This window comes from Exophiala bonariae (assembly GCF_035927105.1).
Source record: "Exophiala bonariae strain CCFEE 5792 chromosome Unknown scaffold_30, whole genome shotgun sequence".
NCBI classification, from domain to species: domain Eukaryota; kingdom Fungi; phylum Ascomycota; class Eurotiomycetes; order Chaetothyriales; family Herpotrichiellaceae; genus Exophiala; species Exophiala bonariae.
In genome coordinates this window covers 432,503-455,197 of record NW_027042505.1, presented here as the reverse complement: position 1 = coordinate 455,197, position 22,695 = coordinate 432,503, and the positions used below count along the sequence as shown (strand labels likewise).

The window sequence follows — 22,695 nt, the reverse complement described above, 5'->3', positions numbered from 1 at the left end:
TCCGTGCTTGACAGAAAGCTCGAAAACCGTCAATGGAGCTCGCGAAAAGGGAGGTCGAAGTGAGGTCAAAATGCCCCTGGGAGGAGGCTGAAGCAAGATCGGCTTCGCGCCTCGCGCCAAAGATCAGGGGTCACCGTCGTTGATTGTAGACCAATAGGTAGGCGCAGCGCTGGGAGCACCAGTCCCAAACAAGTTAGGTCCGGGTTGGGGAAAAGTAGTGTTCCGAAGACACGGCCATTCAGGGCCTATAATTGGCTGGGAATTCTCCCAGACTGGCTTTCTGAAACACCGCTCCATGATGCTCCCCTGACCTAAAATTGGGAGCTAAACTGTTATCGATTGCCACCCGGTGGTAGCTTGAAGAACACGCTGAACTTTGAGTGACCCGGAAGTATTGTTGCACATTTAGTTAGTTCTTGATCATCCAGTTGTAGGACCAGAAAGACAAGTCCTTGGGGTGTTGAGATGTCTAGACCGAGACCATTCTTCGTCAGCTTCATTGTAGAAGAGCAGTATCCGCAGTGGACCATGCTTGCCATGAGTCCAATTGTTCAGCTGAGATGAACAAGTGAATCCTTTCTCCGCTGGGGTCCGACCACTTGTCTGTTTAGAGCAGGCTCCAATAGAAACTTCACGCCACGATCACACGCAGACCTTCCCCGACTCGTCCAAGTAGTGAGAGGCGCCAGTGCCTTCTCTAATGTGGGTCGCCTGTTTCCCAGCCACATTCATGACGTCTGGCGGCGGTCAGAAGCACTCTTCCAGATATTGTTCCGAGGGAAAAAAGACCTCGTACGAAACCTATCGTGAATAGTTATGACCAATGCGTACTTAGTACGATATACTCGGTACCTTGTACGTCAAAGCGATGTGTGGACTAGGCCAAATTTTGGCAAGTTGACAGGGTCAAGTGGACGCACGGCTGCTGGTCCTCTGAAAGTTAACCAGCATGATTCGGAAATGCTGGGCAGGCGACGAGAGAGGGGGCCCAAAACATGGACTGCTATGGCCACTGATTCCGTGACTCGTATCCAAGTTCCTTCTCAAATGACTACCTTGTGAATCACTATCCTACCGGTCTTGTGCTCACTCATTTCGCTCCTGCTTGGGAACAAAGAATTAACGGCGCCTTGTCCAAACCAAGTCCATCACAAGCGTTACGAAGTATGGGAGCGTGAAAGGACAGGCCCACGTATCATGAGAGAGTTCGACATGTCGGATGCACATTGATCAAGTTTTTATGATTTTAGTTAGACTGAGTTCAGACTTCAATCAGGCCCAGTCACCATTGGAACAATGCCTATTGGTGGCTCTGTCGAGGACGTACATCAATTGCAGAATTGTGTGAATTTGTCGTAATACGACTAGAGCTTGAGTCTAGGTTCTTCACCTATGCCCCAGCCGTGGACCGAGCGCTCAGGAGTTGACATTTCTGTCATAGCCTCGAGCCCATGCAGCAACCTATGGGATAGGTAGAGTCCTGGCTGATGTGTGATGGGGCGGTTTGGGCTCTCAGTCGCAATTTCGATGAAATTTTCGATTGAGAGATTGCGGTGCCTCATCCAGAGACAACGTTCATGGTAGCAGGGTGACATGGATAGGACAGTGCTACCCAGGGTCATTACTAGCATCATAATATGACTTTGATGGATCTTCGTAGACAAAGATCGTGGTACAACTTGAGACGCTACCAGCAGATTCGGGGGAGGAGCCAGATGCATTGGAGTCATCGCTTGCCCCTCCCTTCCACCGATGAATGCGTACATCTTTATCAGCCGAAAGATCGGATAAATCTTGCACGATATTCTCGACATGCACACCTCTTGCCTTTACATCTTCAAATGCTTTAACGAGCCATCTTACAACTGACCGATGGCCAGCTCGTTGATAAAATGCATAGGCCAGGTTGGCGGGAAAGTTAATGATGTTTGCACCTAAAGCACTCATTTCTGGCTGGATGCAATAGGGAACTGAACGGCAAATATTGGCAGCGTGTTTTTCGGCAGTAAACAGCTCCAGGAGAGGATTTGGCTCAGCAGTATCTGGTAAATGGTGGTCTCTCAGGTCGAGAGCGCGTACAATACCCGTGGCAGCCTCCGCCAAAGCCAGGGAACAGGTATAATAGAAGACACGAGCTTGGACGAATAGATGATTCTCAAACCATAGGTCAGTCTCGAACGGGTAGCCACTTGGATCTGAAGAATCGTGCTTTTGAACACGTGGGACAGCGCTTCCTTTGGTCCCATCTTTCCACCGGTTCATTCGAATTTGTAGGTCTTTACATTCTTCTAGCACTTGTAAAAGATCAAACTCAATATCTTGGTCCTTGTCCAGGATGAGATCGAACTTCTCAAGGAGACCAGGCACCTGAACGGCCATGTCAATCAACCGATCGAAATAGGTTCGGGACTGCTTCTCCCAAGGCACAGAAAGCCAATCTTCACTAGCAAGGTAGGTGGCCTGCCTTGATAAAATGGAGGCATATATGGTCGGAATTCGAGCGGCAAGAAAAGGATGATGAGCATCCCATTCTTGGTGACGAGCAGGGCCTCGCAATTCGATGAGGCGAGCAGCTCCTTGGGCGTGAGCTATCCAACTTTTTGAATGAAAGGCGGGGCCCTCAAACAATTCATACAACCCGAGCAGCATGCAGGCCATGAGGACGTGGTTCGAATGCATCCGCTGTGGATCGTATAGGGCGAGCTGAAGCTCTTTGAGGGCTCGGCCGTAGAGTCTGGTGCTTTCGTGTACGAGCCGGAAATCTTTATGGCCCTGACCGACTCTAGATATACTCAAAGCTGAGAAAGCATCTTTCAGGGAAGAGTCCTCCTCGGCTACACTGTGAATGACTTCGGTCCAGTTCATTGGATGGCCACATTTCACGATATATGGATCGCGACATACACAGTCTCCCGTAGGATTGTATAGGTCCCAGAAGAGGCTCCGACATTGGGATAGGACGACATGTCGGTTCAGGGAGCCTGGAAGGACAAGGGCGGAGGGTTTGGATCGTGGAAGGAAGATGGCGCGCTGAACAGCTTTTGTGGCAGGATGGAGGATGAAGGTTCTGTCACGATTATATCCGCCGCACTCGTAGCCACTGGAAGCACACTGGCCACAGATAGGGCGTTTCTGATCGCACTGCACAACGAGTCAGCTTGGGATGCACTTGCAGATGAACCAGTGCTTTGGACTTACACCTTTCTTCCTGCGACGACAGGTACTGCAGCCTTTGCTCTTACCAGGCACGCCCACCTGCGAACTTGTAAGCCACTCTTTCTAAATGTTCTAGAAATTCTTACCATGACGATCACTCATTTCCACGGAGGGGAAGCAGATGCAATAAGTTCATGTGAATAATTATATTTTGTGTTCGAGACGTGGGGATATGCGAGGACATATTAGTGAGTGCAAGAGAGGATGAAGTGGAAGGCTCGTATAGGACATAATGTGGTAGTTTAGTAGATACCTGGGTGGTCCGGTACCTACTTGGATTCTAGACTATGATATGGGGGAAGGAATTAACGGAGAGAAGCTCTTAACTGTGCATGTTCTTGAGTACGTAAGGTAACTATTGATTTCTTGAATTGCTAAACTGCTAGTTGTACTTGGCTGACGCAGGGAGAGGTCGCCTTAGGTTCCGTGGCTGGCGCCCGTGGACGCCTACGAGTAAAGCGCCGTGGATTGGCGGGACTGGGCGTGACTTGGAGTGACTTGGAAGTTCTGGGCACGTGACTCACCTGACCTAGGGACACAAAGCCAACTGTGAAACCTCGACAGCGACGGGGCTACCTAGGTATCTAACTGAACAGGTGGTCATGACTCAACCATGGAGAACTACATGAGAAGATTCTTAGCTTATGGTCGATAGTACGGTACGAACAGACGATAAGTTAAGCGTTTCCCGAGAATTTGACAGTTGCACAGACAATAACAATATCAATGAACTTCAAAATAGTTACTTATTACCTTATGTGGGGCGTGGGTGATTATGTCTTCAATCATTATGCCAGCTCCATTTGGATATTGTGGGCAGACTTGTGACTCTGAGGAATCGAGTGGTCCAGAGAGCAACCAGAGACTGCAATTCGACTCCAAACCCAGTAGGAAGGGTCCCACCAGAGAGACGTGGGAGTCTGGGACTTCAATACCCGGGTACCCTCGGGCGTCTTCAACCACTCGGAGGAGCTTAACTGACACCTAAAATCGAGCGAGAAGATCTTCTGGAGATAACGCCATCACAACGGGCATGATTACTTAAGGGATTAGCGCCTAACAGATGACTTGCAGCTGCCAAGTGCCCCACGACGAAGCCTAAAGAGTGCGTCATGGTTCAATTGTAAACAGCCTGCCGGCACCGACTGGGCACCGACTGGTAATTACTGCAATGCGGGCGCCCTCCGCCAATTTCGTCAATGCACCACCTGCATGACCACAATGTAAACAATCATTCTCACGTCCCTTACCTCTTCTTCCGTACTCTTAACTCTCATAATCATGACTCCAAGTGAATGACTTTTAATGTTAATGGAATACCTAATATCCTCTATTCATCATGAATCGACACGAATTCGCCAATCTGATCGCCCAGACACAACCCACCATGAAGGCGACAGGTACCAACAACCGCTCCGCTTCCGCAAAAGCCACCAGCAGTTTGTGTAACCAGTTGCAGTCTTTGTCTCCACGACAGAAGTTCCAGTCTCATATCCGAACTTTGAGTCAAGAAAGCACTGCTTACTCCAAAGACGCGTCTGTGGCTCCATACTCTCCTTCACCTTCCTCGTCTCCGTCCCCTTCTCCCTCGCCCACCAGCAACACCTACCGATACAGTGAAACTGCTCTACGCGGTGGGAGATACACACAACATGAGCCGCAGTTCATTACGGAGGAGCGAGAGGCCTGGGCTCGACCATCCCCGACAGAGACAAGACGCGGACGGAATCCGACTTCAGAAGATACCTTTGTTCTTCAACCTCCTCGAGATCAAAGTCCTGTTCAACAACCACGTAAACATCTTCGAGAGCTAAGGGCTTTTGCTCCGTCTTCACAATCGGCCGATATAAATGAGAGACCAAAGACCAGCCGTGGCTCCAAGGTCGACTTTGGCAAGACCGCAGCTGAGGAGGACCAGGACCTTCAATTGAGAAATTCCAAGTTTGCTGAGGGTAGCATGACCGCTCGGTCCGCCGGGCTATCTTCAACCTGGCTTGAAAGTGGTTCAATTTCCACAATGTCAGGAGATGACTCAGACGATCAATCTACTCCGAGAGCCTCTCCTCAACGCTCGACCGTTGATTTCGATAACTTGAAGCCTACTGCGATCACCCCAGGCACCTTCAAACAACGCCTCGCGAGGATCGGGTCGGCTTTCAAGGCGGCCCACCACTCAAACAAGCCCGAGGTAGACACGCAGGATGCAAAAAAGAGAAAGGGCTTGAGAAAGAGCATGTCATTGTGGAATTTGAACAATATCTCTGGGAAAACAAAGACTGTTGGCGCTCAGTCTATCTTGGACCTCAATTCAGTTGCAGCCGACCCACAGAAGACCACTGCAGATCATGATTTGGAGGTGCTTAATGATCGCAAACGAAGAGCCGAGGTGGCCTACGCTCAACAATTTGGTACCAAGAAGAGAAAGTCCAATGTCGGTATCCCCGAACCCATTGCTGAACCACAACAAGAACAACCACCACAGCTCAGAGATGACCGGACAGTCACACGACGCAGCATGAGATCATCAGTGTCGACCAGAAGACTCAGCCATTCCTCTTCCACCATGGGTATAGCTGATATTTCTGACAGTCAACGCGACATAGATTCTCATAAACGTCCTTCCCGTCGAGAACTGGAAAAGGAGAATCAACAGCTACGAGCCATGCTTCGCCAACAGGAGGATGCAAATCACAAGACTCCCAAACCCGCAGTCGCGAGAAATCGATCGTCGTCCACCACGAAAATTGCAGCTTTCACTGAACCATCCCCAACAAAGCAAGAGACAAAATCAGCATCAAAGAAGAAGACCACCAAATCAAAGACCAAGGATATCCCACCTGTGCCATCCGTGCCCGACCGTGTCGCCCTCCAACCACTAAGCAATGCAAGAAACCAGTCTCGCAGCACCAGCATCTCCAATAATGCTAATATCAATAATAATGCCTTTGTCGATCTCAAACTCACGGCCAGCGCTAATACTAATAACACCAATACCGGCACGTCCAACAATAATCCAACAAAGAGAACCTCAACAAACAGCAGCAGTGGCAATGGCAATGGGCCCCTCACACGGCCTGTATCGATGATTCTCGAGGAAGACGAGGAGAGCATTGAAAATCGAACTCCGAGCGGCAAATCGTCTCTGAAGATTGATGACATCGCCAAACTCAAGCAGCTCACCCCTTCGCCTGTCCGTTTGTATCCTGCAAAGCGTGAGCAGTGGGAGTGGCCGGACGATATCTTCTGAAGTGTGGAGTCGTGGCTATCAAAAGAAGGAGCGGATCGTCTACTGTGGAAGAGAGTGGTGAAATGGCGTGGATGAAGGATGTGTTTTACGAAGAGCAATTCAAAGCGTGTGTTAGTTTTTTCTCAACGGATGACGATTCAAAGATTCAAGAAAATGATGATTATTGGTTCTTGATTGACGGGTTTGATGGGCAGATGGATGATTCAAGCATGACTTTAAGTCGGGAGTTGGAATGAGCGGGCGGTTTGGAGACTTCGACTCTTCCCCTTTTCTTCCTTTTCTTATTCTTGGCTTCATTGAATGGCGATGGCGATGGGGATGACTGGTTCGACGAGGAGCGCGCACGCCTGGTCAAGGACTCTCGAGGTTAACGGTCCGACGTCTCCTCCCCATCCTTTTCTTTTCTTTCTTTCTCTTTTTCATCCTTCATGTTCCTTCTCTTTTCATAGCGAGCAAGCGAGCAAGCGAGCGCATCATCGTCCAAATCAACCGGTTTTCAACCGAGCTTTTCTTTCCTGTCCCTTCGACTTCGCGAAGCAGAGTGCGTCAAAGCATAGCGTAGCAGAGCGTTGCGTTGGCGTTCAAGAATCGAATCAATTCAATTCAGTTTTTCAAGTCAACTCGAAGTGGTGCTTTCCATTCTGATTCGATTGATTGATTTATCGTTCGAAGGATAAATGCCCGGGTAGAGTATGCTTCGAACTGGAGTAGCATAGAGCTGAGGTAGAACTCAAGCTCAAAGGGGCAAAAAGCAAAAAGTGAGAATGTGTGGAGAGTCAATAGATCGGAGATGGGAGAGAGCGAGTGAGCGGAAGAGGAGTATATAGCGAGAAGTTGGGATCAAGAATGATATGGATTGGTACATACTTAGTAGATCAGTGGCCTTCAAATGTTCATTTACACATCCCCTAATCGACCAGTACCTTGAAGTGTCCATGTCTTGGGGATTTGTCATTCAGCATCATTTGGTTTCTCATTCTGGTGTCAGAAGTTATGTAGGTGAATAGTGAAGGTATGTATATGTGTGGTGGAGCGGAGATCATGCAGTCAAAAAAATATGCTATGGTCATTGCCTGGTGAAGAATATAAGATGAAAGTGGTCGTATAGTCATGGAGCGAGGGGAGGGTATCGATTTGATTTTGAAAATGAAGAGTGTTCAGCGTGTCCAGAACCAGCCACCACCACGCCAGCGTTGAGCATCTTCGGTCTTTGCATTCGATGACAACTGGACTTCGTCCTTGTCTCGCTGAAATGCTTCTGCTCCATATGTCTGGCGTATCCTGTCTACGTTGTCTTGACTACGCTGTGTGGGTCGATATGGCATACTATGCGCTGAGGAACTCCCATCGGGAAGTTGAGTCTGCGTTTCTTTGTCCAGCACTTGAGTAGTGATTGGAGATGATCGGGAGGGAATGCTTTTCACTTCGGTACTTTCGTCACTTTCTTCTGTACCATCGGCGAACCGCTTCTTGAAGACACGTTTGGTTTCGACAGATCCATCTGGTAGAGTACGTGTTACTGTAGTCGTTAAGGTTGAGATGATAGAGCTGGGCTCTTGATCGGATGAGGCAGAGTAGCTCGACGAGCTATTGCTGGAGTAGGAGTATGATGAGCTCGATGAGTCCACCAGAGACGTATATGGCGTGGGATCCGACTCGTCAGACTCAATTGTGGATGCTGATTGGGCAGATTCATCACCGGTAAATCCCTCATGCTGAGTCTGCTTCAAGACATCTTCGATGCCCTGCTCAACAGCTGAAACGATAGAGTCGGCTGCAGACAAGAGCCCACCGAACACGGGTGAGCGAGCAATAGATTCTGGAAGTTCATCAACCAGTTTGTCGATGGAATCCTCATGTGTTTCAGTTTCATCCTGTTCAGTTTGTTTCTGAATATTCTCAGTACGCCTCCAAGACCCCCATCGCCGCTCTCTTCTTCGTTGGCAGCGATCTTTCATGGTAGATTCACGTACAGTAATGGCAGTACCACTAGAGCGTTTGATGAGCATGCCATCTTCATTGAAGCCCCATCGATCACCAAGACTTCCACGACGCACCATATCATGAATCCATGTAGGAGGGGTTCGAAGAGTGGAGAAATTCCTATCCACCATTGAACCAGTCTGCTGCAAGCTCACAAGATCCTCAAAGGCATCGGCCCACGAGAGTTGTCTTGCCAACTTGTCATCCACCTCGGTATACCACCTCTCGAAGTACTTTGGTCTTGATATTTGCAAGGGAACTTCCTCCGAATCTTGGATTCTGACTCGAAACATCCTCGATTGGCCTGGGTTGGAAAGATATATAGGAGAATAAGGGCTCAACATCAACCACGGAATGGTGTGATCAGGATTTTCAAATGGATTCATATGTCTGGCCTTGAATAAGCTGTATCGAGTAGCTTGTGGTGTTGGGTAGTCTTCCGAAGCCATCTGTACATCTTTGGTCGTATTCTCTCTCGACTTGACATCTCCTGGAGTGAGCCAATCAAGCCAAGGGACACCTGTTGATGAAACAACTCGGGAGCCTGTGGATTGGGGATTGGACGAAATGTCCGCCTCGTACATATCCAACTCTGTTTTTGGTTGCCCAGTCTCATTATAGAGAGCCGGACATTTACGTGCATTCTGCTGTGACTGTTGGCCATTTAACGCAGGACATTTGGAAGCATTGCCTTGAGTCCACCATGGGGGTTGCTCAGTCGATGCTAAAGGCTTGGAAGTGGTTCCCTTGGTAGAGCGAGACCATGAATCTTCCATGGCCTTAAGGGTGGCAACGTGGGACTTTTCGATCTCGTGTCTCATCTCTTCCATTTCCTGTTCGAATTGCTTCCTCCATCCTTCCTCCATTTCATGCCTGCGACGCATTAGATCGTCGACTTCTTTGTTATGCACCCCAAAGAGACTGGGAATGCCTTGGAAGAATGAGGAGAACTGGTCGTCAGCAAAACGACGAAATTGAATGAATGGGTTTTCGTGCTGGTTTTTGTCGGATCGAGAGTATGGTGTCTGGTAGGTGGGGAATGGGTCGAGCGGAGGTGGGACGGATTTATCTTTAGGGGATCTGTCCTCGGGCATGATGGATGGTATTTGGGATATAGATGGAATGAAACAGCAGGGAGATTAAAGGAATGGAAGACATGCAGCGGTTTGATGAAGACTAGATGGGATGATAGGTGCCTGGAGTGGCTTTGGAGGTGGTTGTCATGAACTTGCAGGAAGTGGTGGTGACGCACGTGAGGCGGCAAGCGGGACAATCGACAACCAACCGCGACGCGTTGGCGTGTCGGTCCCGAGGTGCCCCTCAGGCACCAATATACGATGTTCCAGGCGGAGGCTGAGTTTAGGCGTGTCAGAGCGAAAAGATCTCTGACGAGCACCCACCTGTTATTCTTCTGTTTAGAGGTGTATTATGATTTGAGAGGTGATGCTATATAGACCCTAAGACATACATACAATTGAGGGACTTAGTCGTCACATAATGCTACAAAGACCAAGTCATAATTTCGCTCTTTCAGGCACATCGTCCCAAGCCTGATCGAACCCAGCACTTCGAACCCAGTTATCCTCTTGGTTATTTTCAACCGAGTCGATAGCCATATGTCCCAACAATTCCCACATATCTCCCTTGAGAGGGAACACATCATCCGGTAAGTTTTCGTAGGGTTTACATGCCTGCTGGCCGTGAGCTATGGCTCGAACCAACTTGCTTGCATGCCCGTCGTCAGGGAGTTGATCGACTCTCCGGGTAATGCCTGCCCAACCACTATCTTTCTGTTTTGGTTGATAATTTTTGATCTCATCGAGCAGCGGTTCAGGACATGCACGGGAGACATACAAGGCAAGATCAGTCCGCCCTTTCCATTCCAATATTCGACACTTGTTTTCCTTGCTGAGCCAGGGTTCCTTGACCAAGGTTGAGAAGAAGATCGAACTGTTCACGCAATGCATGAAGTAGAAATCAAACTTGATCTTCTTGGTTGGGCGTTGAGCCGCTCCAGTGAAATAGATTGACGCCCCGATCATCTCAGCTGTTTTCTGCTCGAGTTCGTCAGGTTTCACTTTCCATTGAGCAGCGAGATCGAACATCTCTTCCGGTGCACGTTGGAGTACACCGTCTCGGACTTTATTCCCATCTTCCCAGTGGGGTGATGATCGAAGTTTGTCATTCTGCCGTGCTTCGTGGATCAATTGAACCAAACTCTTTGACTCGGTGCCACTTTTGGCCTTCTCCTCAGCCCCAATCAGGAATTGACCCATCCAGCCATCATGGGTGGCCGCCTGAGCAAGTGCCTCAACGATGATCGCAGGCTGTTTGAACTCAATTCCAAACCCTAGGTGAATGATGGGATGAAGAAACCCTGGTGAATCATTAGCCTCTACCTCTGGTGCAAAATCAGAGCTCACTCACCAGCATACATGCGCGTAAGCAGTGCTTCAGCATGCTCGTCTCCAGCAAACAAATGCTCATTCAAAACAGCCTCCCACCCTTTGTGGTCGATTTCCTTGCGGAAATAAGTCTCATAGTCATGGAAATACCGCTCCTTTCCGAGATATTGTTTGAACTTCTCCCGATCGGTCATATCCTCGACCACTCGATCTTGAACCTTGGGAAGAGGTCTCTGATATCCTTTATTATGATCAAAGGCTCGCTTTAATTCATCAGGAGTGGCACCCAACGAATACAGCGTCAATAAATGATGGGCAATATGGTTGTGAAAGCCACTTGGGTTGAAATACATATGAAACTTATCATGGTTGTCTTGGAGCAGTTGACTTGCAACTTTGCCCGACTGGGTCGTGATATCTGGTGCATGATATACGCCAGCAGATGCCGGATCCAATTCGATGTGACTGGCGGTAGCCATATTGCGTCTACTGTTTGATAATTTATATCGTTGTAAAACACGAGGAGGCGGAGATGGAATGTTTTTCAATGAAGCAATCGACGACTTTGAGACGACCAAAGATCTTGCGAACATTTGTTACAGTCAACATTCTAACACGACCATGAAGCAGGCCTGAAAAGTGGTATTTATGTTTCTAAAAGAATACAAGAGAATGAGGTCAGCAGCAGCAGGATGAGACCAATGGGATATCTTCCAGAGAGCGATCCCAATGAGAAAAGGTGTCGTTGGAGAATAAAGTCCGGGGTCATGGACAAGCATCATGGGCTGTTGATGTCTAGGCCAAGGGTGCCTACCCTGATGCCATAAGCAAAGAAGACCCCCTGACTTTCTATTTCGTTGTTCTATCAATGGCTTTATTAAGCAACTGACAACCAGAAACAAGTCATTCGCTCGTTTGCTAATCGACACCACCCCCCTCCCCCTCCCCTCCCGTTCCCGGATACTACCTCCAGGTCTGAGACCTAGATCTCGGACTGCTCTCTAGCTCTTGGTCACTTGACTCGATATCGGCGACCCGGAGATTATTGGTTAGTAGGGTGGGCTAGGCTTTGCTCACGGCATCAATTGCCGTTTAAAGCGATGCTCGCTGCCTCTAACCACGTCTGGGAACGCAAACAAACGTCGTATCAGTCCTTCTTAGCTACTGAGCCCTCACAAACACGTATCCAAGATCAAAATTGAACAAGATCATCCAAGAGACCTCAGTACCAGAGATCTGGCCATCTTGATGCTTTGTAATGGCATCTTAGACCCCCAATTGAGATCTCTGGGGCTTTGTGAACTTTAACAAGGGGCCGTCGTCGTATTCGTACTACCAAAACTCCACAGAAATGGGCTTCTAGACGTCATTGACATTTCAGCCTCGTGCTTCCAAACAACCAGCAAACCAAACTGATCACATCGTAAGCAGGTTTTGTTTACTTGAGAACAATGTTCCTTCCCCCAGTTAAAACGACCAAACCTTTTCGCTCGTGACTAACACAGCTCAATGCCTCGCATAGCACCCAGAACGACACTACGCTCGATATCATTATTCTCCAGCGTCTTCGCCACCAGCAGCGGCAATACCACGAACCCCAAAATGGACCCAATAATACGAAATTACACACCCAAGAACCCAAACGGAGCATTTCCATACTCCAAAGCCGACCTGACACCCACGGAAGCCGGGCACGATGCTTCATTCTACACGATCCCGCGCTTCGTGACGCACATCGACGACAACGCGATCGTCAATTTACGGAAATACTACGACCAAGTCCTGCCGCGAAAAGGCCGCATCCTGGATTTCTGCTCAAGTTGGATATCACACTACCCTCCCGATCTCGCCAAAGCGACTGAGAGCGGCGATCTCGAAGTCCTCGGCACAGGCATGAACAAGTCCGAACTGAGCCAGAATCCCATCTTGAAAGCATGGTCTGTCCAGGATCTGAACGAAGATCCCAAGCTGCGACTCCCAGGCGACAGCAGCACCACCAGCGGCGAAGACGAACCCAAACTCATCGACGCCGCCACATGCGTTGTCTCGATCGACTACCTGACCCAACCCGTCGAGGTTCTGGGCAGCATCCGCCAGCAGACGACCACAGGGGGCAAAGTGCACCTAATCATTTCGAACCGGTGCTTCCCGACGAAAGTCGTGGGGCGATGGCTGAAAGTCGACGAGGCACAGCGGCTGGATATGGTGGGCGACTACTTGTGGTGGAGCGGGTGGCGAAACATCGAGATCCAGACGCTGGTGGAGGCGTCGTGGACAAAGGATCCTTTGTGGGTGGTGAGGGCGGAGAATACTGTCGGTGCACAGTGATGACACATCGGCGTCATTGTGATTCTCTTCTTTCTTTGCTCGGAAGGAATATCACGCCCTTCTGCTGATAATGAATTCCTCTTTGTCGTCGCGGCATTGGTGTGGCTCCAGCGGGCCTGCACAGGGCGGCTTGCCCTAGTTACATACCTACCGAAGTAGACTTCAGGCGGTGAGGAGATAGCGAGGTGATAGCAAGCCCGCAGTTGCCACCACATCGTTGTTCACTCATTGTCCACTGCGATGCGGAGAGTGTTGAACAGTCAACTTTGGCAATGTCCTGCCTGAAAAGGACGTCATACTCGCGAGGGAAACATCACCTCAACTCACTTTCGTGGACACCTCGGCGGCGCCTGTACCGGCGTGCGGACGTTTATCCTCTTCTCGCTTTCGTGGATGCGTGGTTGATCGCGTCACTGCTTGATTTACTGCGCCTGGCCTGTGCGGAAGGACGCTGTTTGATCTTGAACGCACATCCTTGATAGAGTGGCGGGACACACAGACTCGGGCTGAACAATGAAAGAATATCATTCGGCCCACTCATCTTGTGCAAAAGTGGTAGTCACAAGGCATGCTTCATGGGTCTAGTCATCTAGGTAACTCAAGAAGGACTACCAAAATCACTGATTGTTGCACTCTTGGCTTTCCTACTCATTGCCCCATTAGTCCCATTACCAGCACCCGTGCCAGCCTCTCTGCGTCCTCGAACCTCTCTGACCAAGGCTTTTGCTTCTTCAACTTCGTAGCCATCCATGCAAAGTTCCTCTGCCAGATGTTCTGCGCGATCCAAGTCGCCCGTCTTGACACTCCATCTTGCGAGCCAAAGCCGAGCTTTCGATGTCGTTGCTGTAGTGCCCGTACCGAAACCTTGACCTTCGCCCTCTTCACCACCCAGTGCACTGGTCTCAGCATCTGCACCACCACCACCATGGTCGTCATCTTCCGCATCCGTGGGCGATGATAGTATTTCGGTATCATCGTCTCCGTCGCCGAGGGTGGCAGCTTCGAGTTCCAAGTCGGGGGCATCGAATTGATTACCTCCACTTTCAGCTCGCATCGCAGCTAGACGCTCTCGTCTCTCTGTAGCAATTGCAGTCTTACGTGCCTCTCTGCGGGCGTGCTTCCTTCTGGCTTTCTCAACGCTCGTGGCACTGCCACCCGTTTCTTGCGCGACACATAACTCCATATAACGTGCTGCTTCGGCTTCATTATTGGTGCGCTCGTGGAGCAGAGCAATTTGGAAGAGAGTTTCAGGGTCAAGGAGTTTCCGCGATTTGGTTGTGTTCGTTGACTTTGATCTGGTTGTTGTGCTACTGCTGGCATTGAAAGAGGGCTGAGGAGATTCTTCATTCTCAAAGTAAGCACCAGCAGCGAGTGCACGCTTGAGCGCTTTAATAGCCTGCTCTAGTCGATCCATCTTCGTGTAGCATGAGCCTACGGCTTGCCACATCTTGGGATCATAAGGTCTCAATCCTGCCGCCCGTTGATAATAGAAGAGTGCATAGAAGCTCATGTCAAGGACTTCGTAGGCTTGACCCAATCCATACCACGCTCGATAATCTTTGCGATTGACATCAACAGCACGTCGATAAGATTCTATAGCTGCGTGGGTATTCTTCAGTTCGATATACTCGTGGCCCATTAATGTCCACGCAGAGAGGAAATTCCGATCCAGAGTCAATGCCCGGCGAAAGTACATTACTGCTTTTTCGTGCTGAGAGCATAGGGAGTAATAATTGCCGACTACACAGCAGGTCTCAGGGCGAAACTTGTCCACCGAAGTGGCCAGGTGAGCGAGAAATGCCAATTTGGGTCTGTCGGCCATGACATAGAGGATATTGGAGTAGTGATCGAGCCCATCGAGGCGATGTGGGTGAGCGGTAAGTAATTCTTGAAAAATGGACGCAGATGTTTCGTAATCCTTGCTGTGGTAGTATGAAAGCGCAAGTTCGGTAAGGAGGAACGTCGAGTTGGGAAAGTAGTTCAACAAGACCTTCAGATGCTCAAAAGTCATGGCCTGATCAGATGTTGAGAATAGGTCAACGCTGGCATGCGTGTGATACATGATAGCCATGATATGCTGTGGCAAGGCTTGTGCATTAAGATCATCAATCGAGCTGAGGAGTGAAGAAAGCTCTTCCCATGCTCCCCAGTGGTAGGGATTGAGACGAACAGAACGAAGCAACCACTGCTGAGCCAGTACCTCCTGACGTGACTTGGCTAAGACCACACCATAGAGATACTCCAACCATCCTTGGGAATTCTTGAGCTTGGGATCTTGGGCATCCCGGGACTGGAAATATGATTCTAATCCACGTGCCAGTGCTGCCAATTCACGATTCGACGTCTGTCCACCATCAGAAGGGCCCAACACCATTTCAGTCTCCTCCTCTTTCCTCTTTTCTCCTGCGAGGTATCGTGCATACAGAGATAAGAACAGTGATTTCTGACTGAGACGTGGGAATGGATTCAGAACGTTTGCCTCGTTCTGTTTTGATTTTCCCTTTGGTCGTGATGGTGTTGATGTCGGCGTTCGCCCTTTAGGTTTTTCAAATATTGCCAGGCCTCCAGCTGGGATGGCGGGAGGAAGGAATACCGCGGCACATCTGTCAAACTCTTTGGTGTCAAAGAATGCCTTTGCTAGAAGATATTTGGGTGCTTCTTTGGCCTCCAGGGCCGCCTCTTCGGGATCGTCATGACTCGTTGTGAATATTCGGTAGGAGGGTTGGACATTACTCGTATCATGCATTTGAGAGTCATCATCGTCAGGGTCATTTTCTTCAGGGAGGGAGGTCAATAACTCGGCTGCCCTTATATGTCAGTCAGTTTGAGATCGCTCCATATTATTTGTTCCACTCACCATTTTGCGGATTGATATAAGCAGCGTTCTGAACATTTTATAGCAGCCTCTGTCAGTTTGTTCCGCAACTCTTCGGTCAGTTCTGCATTATGTTCGCCAGCAGAGCCGAAACTATCGGCTTGTCTGTGTGAGACCATATTGCTTGTGTGATGGTACGACCACGAGATTTAAGAGAGTGGCCAACTCCCCATGGTGAGCAACGAGTATTAGAAGCTCGGTGTTGGCATGTTTTGAGGCTGCGACTGGAGTCTTGACATGGATTCAACGGAGAAAACGCGTCGCGGGGAAGCCAGCGCCATTGCCTTTATGGCGCGCACTAGTGGACGGGCAAGGCTCCACTACAGCCTTGTCGGTCCCCTCAAGTTTCCCGTCACAGGGCGGGGTTCCATATGAGTTATGAAGCCGCAAGGATATGATAAGATTGATTTGCCTTTCTTCTAGAGCGATGACCGGAACCAACAAGTATTGCAATAATCAACATCATGGATATTGCAAGATGTCTGGTAACGCCAGAGCATCGACCGATATCATGCATCGAGATGCAAACAACAGGTGAACCGACGCGAATAGTTTTCGAGGGTTACCCAGAACTATCAGGCACACTGCTCGAACAGCGTGCTGAAGCCAAAAGGAAATACGATCACATACGGAGACGGCTCATGTTGGAGCCTCGTGGACATTTCGACATGTACGGAGCGGTTCTTCGAAAAGAGACAGAGCTTACTAAATCTGGTGAAGCTCACATCGGAGTGATGTTCATGACGAACGACGGTTATTCTACCATGTGTGGGCATGCAACCATCGCTTTAGGCCGATTCCTTCTCGATACTCACGATCTCAACACTTTTCCTCGTAGAAATGAAGTTAAGCACGATCCCATGGCCAAAACTGCCCTTGTCAATCTTCACTGTCCCTCTGGTTTGCTGAAGGTTACCGTTCCCGTCAATGATGACGGCTCTGCTTCAGATCCAAGTAGGCCTGTATCATTCCTATCTGTACCTTCATTCGCAACTGGGATTGATGTGACAATTTTGGTGCCACCTGAATACCAATGGACTGAGCTTCAAGGCAAAAGCAAAGAAATTCACGTGGACTTTTCGTACGGTGGAGCCTTTTACTGCATGGTCTCTGCGACAGAGCTTGGATTTCCTGCTAGGCTGGAAAATGACAAAGTTGATCAGCTGGACAAGGCCACGGCCTTGTTGAAAAAGTACATAAATTCAACTCCGGACTTATACAAGTACTTCCGGCATCCAGGACATGATGACCTTGGTTTCCTCTACTCCATCATGGTGGTTGATGATACCGCCAAAGCACGCGGTTCTGAAGTTGGACTATGCTTCTTCGCAAACCAACAGATTGACCGGTCTCCCACCGGTGGTGCCGTTGCTGCAAGGGTCGCCCTAGCATATGCAAAAGGGAATAGACAGTTGGGCGAAGCATGGGCATATCATTCCTTGGTCTCGGCTAGCGGGCATGGGCCACCATTCCTGGGCACCGTGGTCGAAGAACTACCAGAACGATATCCAGAGATTCCATATCCCCTGGTACGAGTCATGGGAGAAGGCCAAGCATTCTATACTGGATTTAGCACATTTGCAGTGGAGGAAGAGGATCCTTTAGGTGATGGTGGATTTGTGTTTAAGGACTGCAAGCCAGCGAGATAAGCTGAGGTCAAGGACAAAGAGAGGGAACTACGGCAGTGTAGAAGACACGATAGTGCACTTATTCCGGTCATGTGTACGCGCCGCTTGCGTCACTCATATTTCCTGAATTCTCTCAATCTCTTAAGTCCGGAGACCACCAACACCATCAACGTCCTTGACATTGCCTTTGTTCGCAACTATTGTGCGCCTCAGGTATTGAGCCACGACAACGTTGTACAGGCCACAGTTGCACAGTCTCGCCACCAAATGTCCATCAACTATAGCCTGCCTGTCGCCCTCTGACCTACACCTACCTCGAGAATTCGTTTTTACAGGAGACCCTCACCAGAACGCCTGTCACAATGTCAAAGCACGTCCCTTGCACCTTTACTTCGCCTGAGACATCTGCTAACAACCATGTATAGTAATCGCTACTCGGCACTCAACCGTCGCGCCGCACCCTCCTCTTCCCTATTTCAAGACTACCCTGGTTCGCGACCTTCCAGTTCGTCGTCCACCAACCGGCCCGGAGGCTATGGAGGTTATGCATCCCAACCAGACGGCCGGAATACATCGTCACCCTATTCCAATTCCTATACAGGCGCAAATGGATCCAGTAACCCTTCGTCTTTCCGGCCTGCTACACCCAATTCTAAAGGGCAATATTCGACGTCAGTTCTGGAAGAATTAGAATCCCAAAACGAAATCACCGCGACGACATTACTCTCACAGAAAGTGTCACAACTGAAGACACTAACCGTCGCCATTGGTGATGAGATCCGCGACTCTAGCACTTTAGCCGCACAGATTAATGACTCCTTTGAAAACACAGGAGTTCGTCTGCGGGGAACCATGAGGAGGATGCTAAGAATGGCCGAAAAGACTGGTGTTGGCTGGAAGGTCTGGGTACTTTTCTTCTTTGCTGTCTGGGCTATCTTCGCCTATGTCTGGCTGTTCTGATCTGTCGGAATGTGGAACCACGCCTGTGCGTGGAAGAAGCAACCATCTCGTGGGCAACATGAGCCAGTGAACTGCGGCCTCCTGGGCCATACCCAACAGCTTGAGCCACAAACTCGGCCTGCATCCTCACGGTGTAATCCAGACGGGACGGTGACGCCAGGAAGCCGAAGCCGAATCGTGAGAAAGGTCTTCCGCAATAAATACACGACACAGAGCTCTTCACCTATGTGGTTGGACGGAAGTCAGATCCACTCCTGCAACCACCGGTGGATAAATCCTGGCGAAAACGACTTGTACATACCATATCTGCGCTCTCAATTTTTGTTTCAGGAGATTCCAGCAAGGCGCCCTGGCGTTTGGGTTCTGCATTTTGTTTTCAAGTAATGAGAGGAGAGGAAGAAGAGCACGAGGAGAAATCATTTCACGGCAGATAGCCGCCATGAGAGGTCATCGGTCATCGATGTGCCGCAGCGCGGTGTGGAGGATTGGCATATCAACAGCACAGCAATTCACATGGCCTGGCATGGCATGTAAGCGGAAATGCATAGCGTGCGAGGTCATCGCATATCAGCATGGATCTGTATACACATGTAGCGTGGTCATTCATCACACGGAACGAAGAACACCAAGCCGTGTACCCAGACATCCTGGCATTCAGATTCAGTCGCGGGAACAGCATACTACCACTCGTAACTCCATGCTTCATTTCATTTCCTAGTGTATAGGCGTACGAACGTACAAAGTCTCGAGTCGACGGGTTCAAAGCCATCAAACCAAGTTAGTACACAGTCCGTCCGAGTTTCTTGCTTGAACGACACGAGAGGAATCAACTCCCTCTCCTCCTGCCAGCCAAGAACCTCCCACTCCTCCGCCGCTGATGCTGGCGCGTCTGCTGCTGTTCCTCTCCCTGAGTCACAGGCGTATCGTCCCAGCCTGACGCTCCGACCATCTCACCGCCCACAGCGCCCCTACCAGCACCACCGCTGCCGGATCCGCCGGTAGCGGGCTCGGGCGTGAACAATCCACCGCTCGACGCGCCTGCACTTCCGCTATGGCCACGAGAACCACCCGCGTCGACGGCATCAGTACCAGCGCCAGCGCCAACACCGCCCTCATGCCCACGTCTTGCAGCACGGCCGAAAAGCGTCCTACGAGCTCCGCCGCCCACGACAGCTGCAGCGGCGCCGTCGAGCCACGAGCGCGCGACATTGCGCGCTGGGCTGGTGCTGCTGGTTCTGTCGGTCGGGTTCTCGCTGCTTTGGCCTTCGAGGGGTTCAGAGGGGGCTGCGAGCTGGTGAGCGCCGGTCGCGGCCGTGGGCAGGTGGTGTGAGGCGTGATATGGGCGTTGAGGACGCTGGTGGGCGTATTGCCGGCTTCGAGGCGCGTCGGAGGAGTTGAAGGGGTCGACGAGGTCTTCGTCGTCTTCCGACTCGTCATGTGCGCCGTCGCTGCCGTGCGACATTGGAGAAAAGTCTGGCGTGTCGGGTGTGTGCAGGTAGTGGCGTCGGTTGCCGCTGACCATTCTGGCGCGTGGTGCCGTGGCCTGTTGGATTTGGAGTTGCTGGTGTTGGATCTGCCGCTGGTCGAATGTCGGTCCGGGTCGACTGCTTGAACTCATGGCCGGGTGAGGGATTGCTGGTGACGGCTCTGCGATCCACGGCCCGGTACTGCGGCGCTGCTGTGCATTACCGCTCGACTGTCTGATGTCGCTTCTCCGGGGTCCTGCTCCGCCCATACGGGCCTGGGGTGGTTGTATGCTCGAGATATGACCCGTACCAGCAACCGAAGGAGCTAACATAGAGATGTCCATCTCACTGTCCTCGAGTTCTGTGTCGGTGTGTTCCCAGGCTTGCTCGGACTCTGCTGCTTCAGGGACGTCGTCGTCGAGGTCTCGTTCTGCCATTTCGTCTTCATCCTCGTGGTCGAATATCTCGTCTTCATCGAGCATGGCATTCGCTAGATCTTCGGCCTCGCGCTCGTCGTAATCATACTCGCTGCCGGGGACTGGGACCCGTACGCCAGCCACGATGGCCGTGCCGTGTCTGAAACGTCCAGAATGTTGGGTTCTATTGCCTGGGGATGAAGTATGGGCTTGTTGCAACTCGTCGTCGGTATCTGGCTCGCGGCGTGAGTCATAGCGCCAATTCGAGTCGATTCCGTCAGGGTCGGGCGACATAACTTCTTCGTCGTCGTCGTTTTCTTCTTCATCTGCGTCGGGAATATCATCATCAAGATCACCTCCCATACCGTCGTCATCACCGTCCATATCCGGAATTTCACCATCAAGATCGACCTCGTCATCATCGTCATCACCCTCATCCTCCATCCCTTCAGCATCCATGTCGGGGATATCCTCATCCAAATCTCTCCCCTCTTCCGGCTCACCCGTCTCACCCAGTCTCGCCTGCCGTTCTTGCTCTTCGGCCTCCTGGGCGGCACGTTCCTGCATCTCCACATCCCTCAGCTGTCGCTCAACCTCTTCCCTCTCAACCTCCTCCTCTCTCCTACCCAACATCGTCTTCGCACAACCTGCTGGTTTCAGCCAGCCGTAGCCATACATCGCAATAGCCATCTTGCGCTGGGAGAGCATGCGCTCGTCCGCGCTGAGTACTGCAAGCGTGCTATTTCGTAGTGCCGAGGCATGCTGTTTAGAACGTCGAGAACTTTGTTGTTGGGGGTGTTGTAGTTGTGCTGCACTTGTGGCTTCCGTCGACGAGCTATTGTGTGATGGGAGAAGTGATGCCGGTGGTGGCGCAAAGAGTGGGAGTGACGTTGTAAGAAACATTGTTTCAATATATTATGTGCCAGTTTTGTGGGTGAATGACTGGCCTGGAGGCTTCGAAAGTTTGTCCTGAGCCTCCTATCCTTGAATATTGCAAGAAGGTTGGTTTGGGACAGTTTGTGCGATTTTAGACTATGCAGAATGCCCTTGACTATCAGTACTTCGTGAAGCGCGTGATTTCACTTTCTCAGAGTGATGGTGTGTTAGGTATGCGTTTGCCAGAGAACAGATTCCCTTTCCAGTCGGTAAATGACCGTGGCCTTCAAGTTTGATAAAACAGATGCGCAACTACTGCAAATGAGACGCGCTGAATAATGGCAGACGCAACTTCTGAGACAATCTCGGAGACTTGGGTAACAGACACAAAGATGACCTGATCGAACAGGTTATTTCGTGACTGTTATGGAACGGCGATAGAGCCACCGCGTGTCGTGATCAGCCTCTCACCCTGCATCCGAGGTGTAGGTCTTGGGTGTCGCGACGCGCCTGCAAGGATAGATGCTTTGGGTCTTATGGCACAGTGAATGATGAAGGCGTCAAGTGAGACTGAGCTCTAGGATGGCGAGCGTATTTTACAATTTCTAACTGCCTCAGGTCTGTGATGCGTGTTGTTCAAGTTTCGTGGAGCCGTTGTCGTTCGAGTCGGCGGAAGTGGATGCCAAGAAATCTCCCCAGCGTGGAAGTCGGTCACAACAAATGATTCCACCTCTTTGAAGCCCTTGGCCTCCTCTACCATTACCATTACTGTTCAAGCTCTTGACAACCGCAAATTACACCAAAGGAGGCACTTCATTATGCACTGAAACAAAGGCACTTTCATAATAAGAAAATAATTTCCTGCTAAATATCTACCACTAGTTGATTTCTCTATTGGTACAGTCCCATTTGGCAGTCTGCAGTGTCTCGAGAATTCCAGAAGCATGAATCATAAAGCGGACAATCCAACAGTATCAAACTCTTTGCTGGTCCTTCTCTCAGTCCCAAACCAAAAAAGTCGAACATTTCCATCGTCTCTACAGACACTCTTCCGCTTGTGAAACGATCGTGAGGACTGTCGAAAACCAACAACCAAAGAAAACACATGCACAAACCATGGCCCCATCGATATCCGTTCCTCGTGCTGCTGGTTTAATTTTCGTTTCAATTTTCAACATAATTCTTTGCATTTTCGTTTCGCCCATAACTCAACTCAGTACGCTGCACAGGGGTATCAGCATCCAAACCGACTGCGCGCGTTTTCATCAATTCACGCCTTTGTTCTTTTGTTGCTT

The 22,695-nt window shown here is 50.2% G+C and overlaps 8 protein-coding genes across 8 annotated transcripts; 4 read left to right on the top strand and 4 right to left on the bottom strand.

Annotated features, from left to right (window-relative positions):
* Window positions 1-1,608: 1,608 nt before the first annotated feature.
* Window positions 1,609-3,305, bottom strand: LTR84_008328 (uncharacterized protein; the record flags this gene model as incomplete). Its single annotated transcript, XM_064851875.1, has 3 exons — window positions 1,609-3,141; window positions 3,199-3,255; window positions 3,303-3,305. 3 exons carry the CDS (start codon window positions 3,303-3,305, stop codon window positions 1,609-1,611), a joined length of 1,593 nt encoding a protein of 530 aa, XP_064702116.1.
* A 1,250-nt stretch (window positions 3,306-4,555) lies between these two features.
* Window positions 4,556-6,463, top strand: LTR84_008327 (uncharacterized protein; the record flags this gene model as incomplete). Its single annotated transcript, XM_064851874.1, has 1 exon — window positions 4,556-6,463. One exon carries the CDS (start codon window positions 4,556-4,558, stop codon window positions 6,461-6,463), a length of 1,908 nt encoding a protein of 635 aa, XP_064702115.1.
* Window positions 6,464-7,620: 1,157 nt separating this feature from the next.
* On the bottom strand, window positions 7,621-9,540 carry LTR84_008326 (uncharacterized protein; the record flags this gene model as incomplete). The annotated part of the gene is made up of 1 exon (XM_064851873.1): window positions 7,621-9,540. The coding sequence occupies one exon, from the start codon at window positions 9,538-9,540 to the stop codon at window positions 7,621-7,623; it is 1,920 nt and encodes a 639-aa protein (XP_064702114.1).
* A 420-nt stretch (window positions 9,541-9,960) lies between these two features.
* On the bottom strand, window positions 9,961-11,330 carry LTR84_008325 (uncharacterized protein; the record flags this gene model as incomplete). Its single annotated transcript, XM_064851872.1, has 2 exons — window positions 9,961-10,823; window positions 10,874-11,330. 2 exons carry the CDS (start codon window positions 11,328-11,330, stop codon window positions 9,961-9,963), a joined length of 1,320 nt encoding a protein of 439 aa, XP_064702113.1.
* A 1,030-nt stretch (window positions 11,331-12,360) lies between these two features.
* On the top strand, window positions 12,361-13,179 carry LTR84_008324 (uncharacterized protein; the record flags this gene model as incomplete). The annotated part of the gene is made up of 1 exon (XM_064851871.1): window positions 12,361-13,179. The coding sequence occupies one exon, from the start codon at window positions 12,361-12,363 to the stop codon at window positions 13,177-13,179; it is 819 nt and encodes a 272-aa protein (XP_064702112.1).
* Window positions 13,180-13,777: 598 nt separating this feature from the next.
* Window positions 13,778-16,173, bottom strand: LTR84_008323 (uncharacterized protein; the record flags this gene model as incomplete). Its single annotated transcript, XM_064851870.1, has 2 exons — window positions 13,778-15,986; window positions 16,037-16,173. The coding sequence occupies 2 exons, from the start codon at window positions 16,171-16,173 to the stop codon at window positions 13,778-13,780; spliced, it is 2,346 nt and encodes a 781-aa protein (XP_064702111.1).
* Window positions 16,174-16,518: 345 nt separating this feature from the next.
* LTR84_008322 (uncharacterized protein) lies at window positions 16,519-17,703 on the top strand (the record flags this gene model as incomplete). The annotated part of the gene is made up of 1 exon (XM_064851869.1): window positions 16,519-17,703. The coding sequence occupies one exon, from the start codon at window positions 16,519-16,521 to the stop codon at window positions 17,701-17,703; it is 1,185 nt and encodes a 394-aa protein (XP_064702110.1).
* Window positions 17,704-18,099: 396 nt separating this feature from the next.
* LTR84_008321 (uncharacterized protein) lies at window positions 18,100-18,642 on the top strand (the record flags this gene model as incomplete). Its single annotated transcript, XM_064851868.1, has 1 exon — window positions 18,100-18,642. The coding sequence occupies one exon, from the start codon at window positions 18,100-18,102 to the stop codon at window positions 18,640-18,642; it is 543 nt and encodes a 180-aa protein (XP_064702109.1).
* Between the last annotated feature and the right edge of the window lie 4,053 nt (window positions 18,643-22,695).